The sequence below is a fragment of the Etheostoma spectabile genome, chromosome 5, assembly GCF_008692095.1.
Source record: "Etheostoma spectabile isolate EspeVRDwgs_2016 chromosome 5, UIUC_Espe_1.0, whole genome shotgun sequence".
In the NCBI taxonomy this organism is placed as follows: Eukaryota; Metazoa; Chordata; class Actinopteri; order Perciformes; family Percidae; genus Etheostoma; species Etheostoma spectabile.
Genome location: NC_045737.1, coordinates 38,170,489 through 38,170,944, shown reverse-complemented (window position 1 = coordinate 38,170,944; position 456 = coordinate 38,170,489). Strand labels below are relative to the sequence as shown.

At 48.9% G+C, this 456-nt stretch overlaps 1 protein-coding gene across 1 annotated transcript in view; it reads right to left on the bottom strand.

Moving 5' to 3' along the window:
- Window positions 1-456, bottom strand: part of usp34 (ubiquitin specific peptidase 34) — a gene marked incomplete in the record, with an annotated part of 152,736 nt that overhangs the window by 4,230 nt on the left and 148,050 nt on the right. Inside the window, 1 exon segment of the mRNA XM_032516524.1 lies at window positions 113-236. Within this exon segment, the coding sequence (XP_032372415.1) occupies window positions 113-236 (124 nt within the window).

The window sequence follows — 456 nt, the reverse complement described above, 5'->3', positions numbered from 1 at the left end:
AGAGAGAGAGAGAGAGAGAGAGAGAGAGAGAGAGAGAGAGAGAGAGAGATGTAAATATATCTGACTTTATGTTTCTGTGTGTTTTCAGTTGCACACGCCGATTCGTACGTACTCAGTTTGACGAGTGTGTCGGTGAATTTCTCGCAGTTGATGGCGACGCGACACAGCAGGTGGCTGAACTGGTGGTAGGACAGGAAGTAGTCCAGCAGCATCCGGTCGTACACCTCGTCCTTACCCTGGGAGAGGGAGAGAGAGAGAGAGAGAGAGACACATAAAAAGGAAGGAAGGGAGAGCTGCAACAATGACTTTCCTTATCGATTAGTCAGCAGATTTTCAGTTTACGATGACATAAAAGAGAAAGAGCAGATAATCTTCACACTGGGACACTGGGATGTGACAGAGGGCTTGTTGGAGACGAGGCAGACCCACGTGGAGCTGCAGTTCCTCTCCATGAGC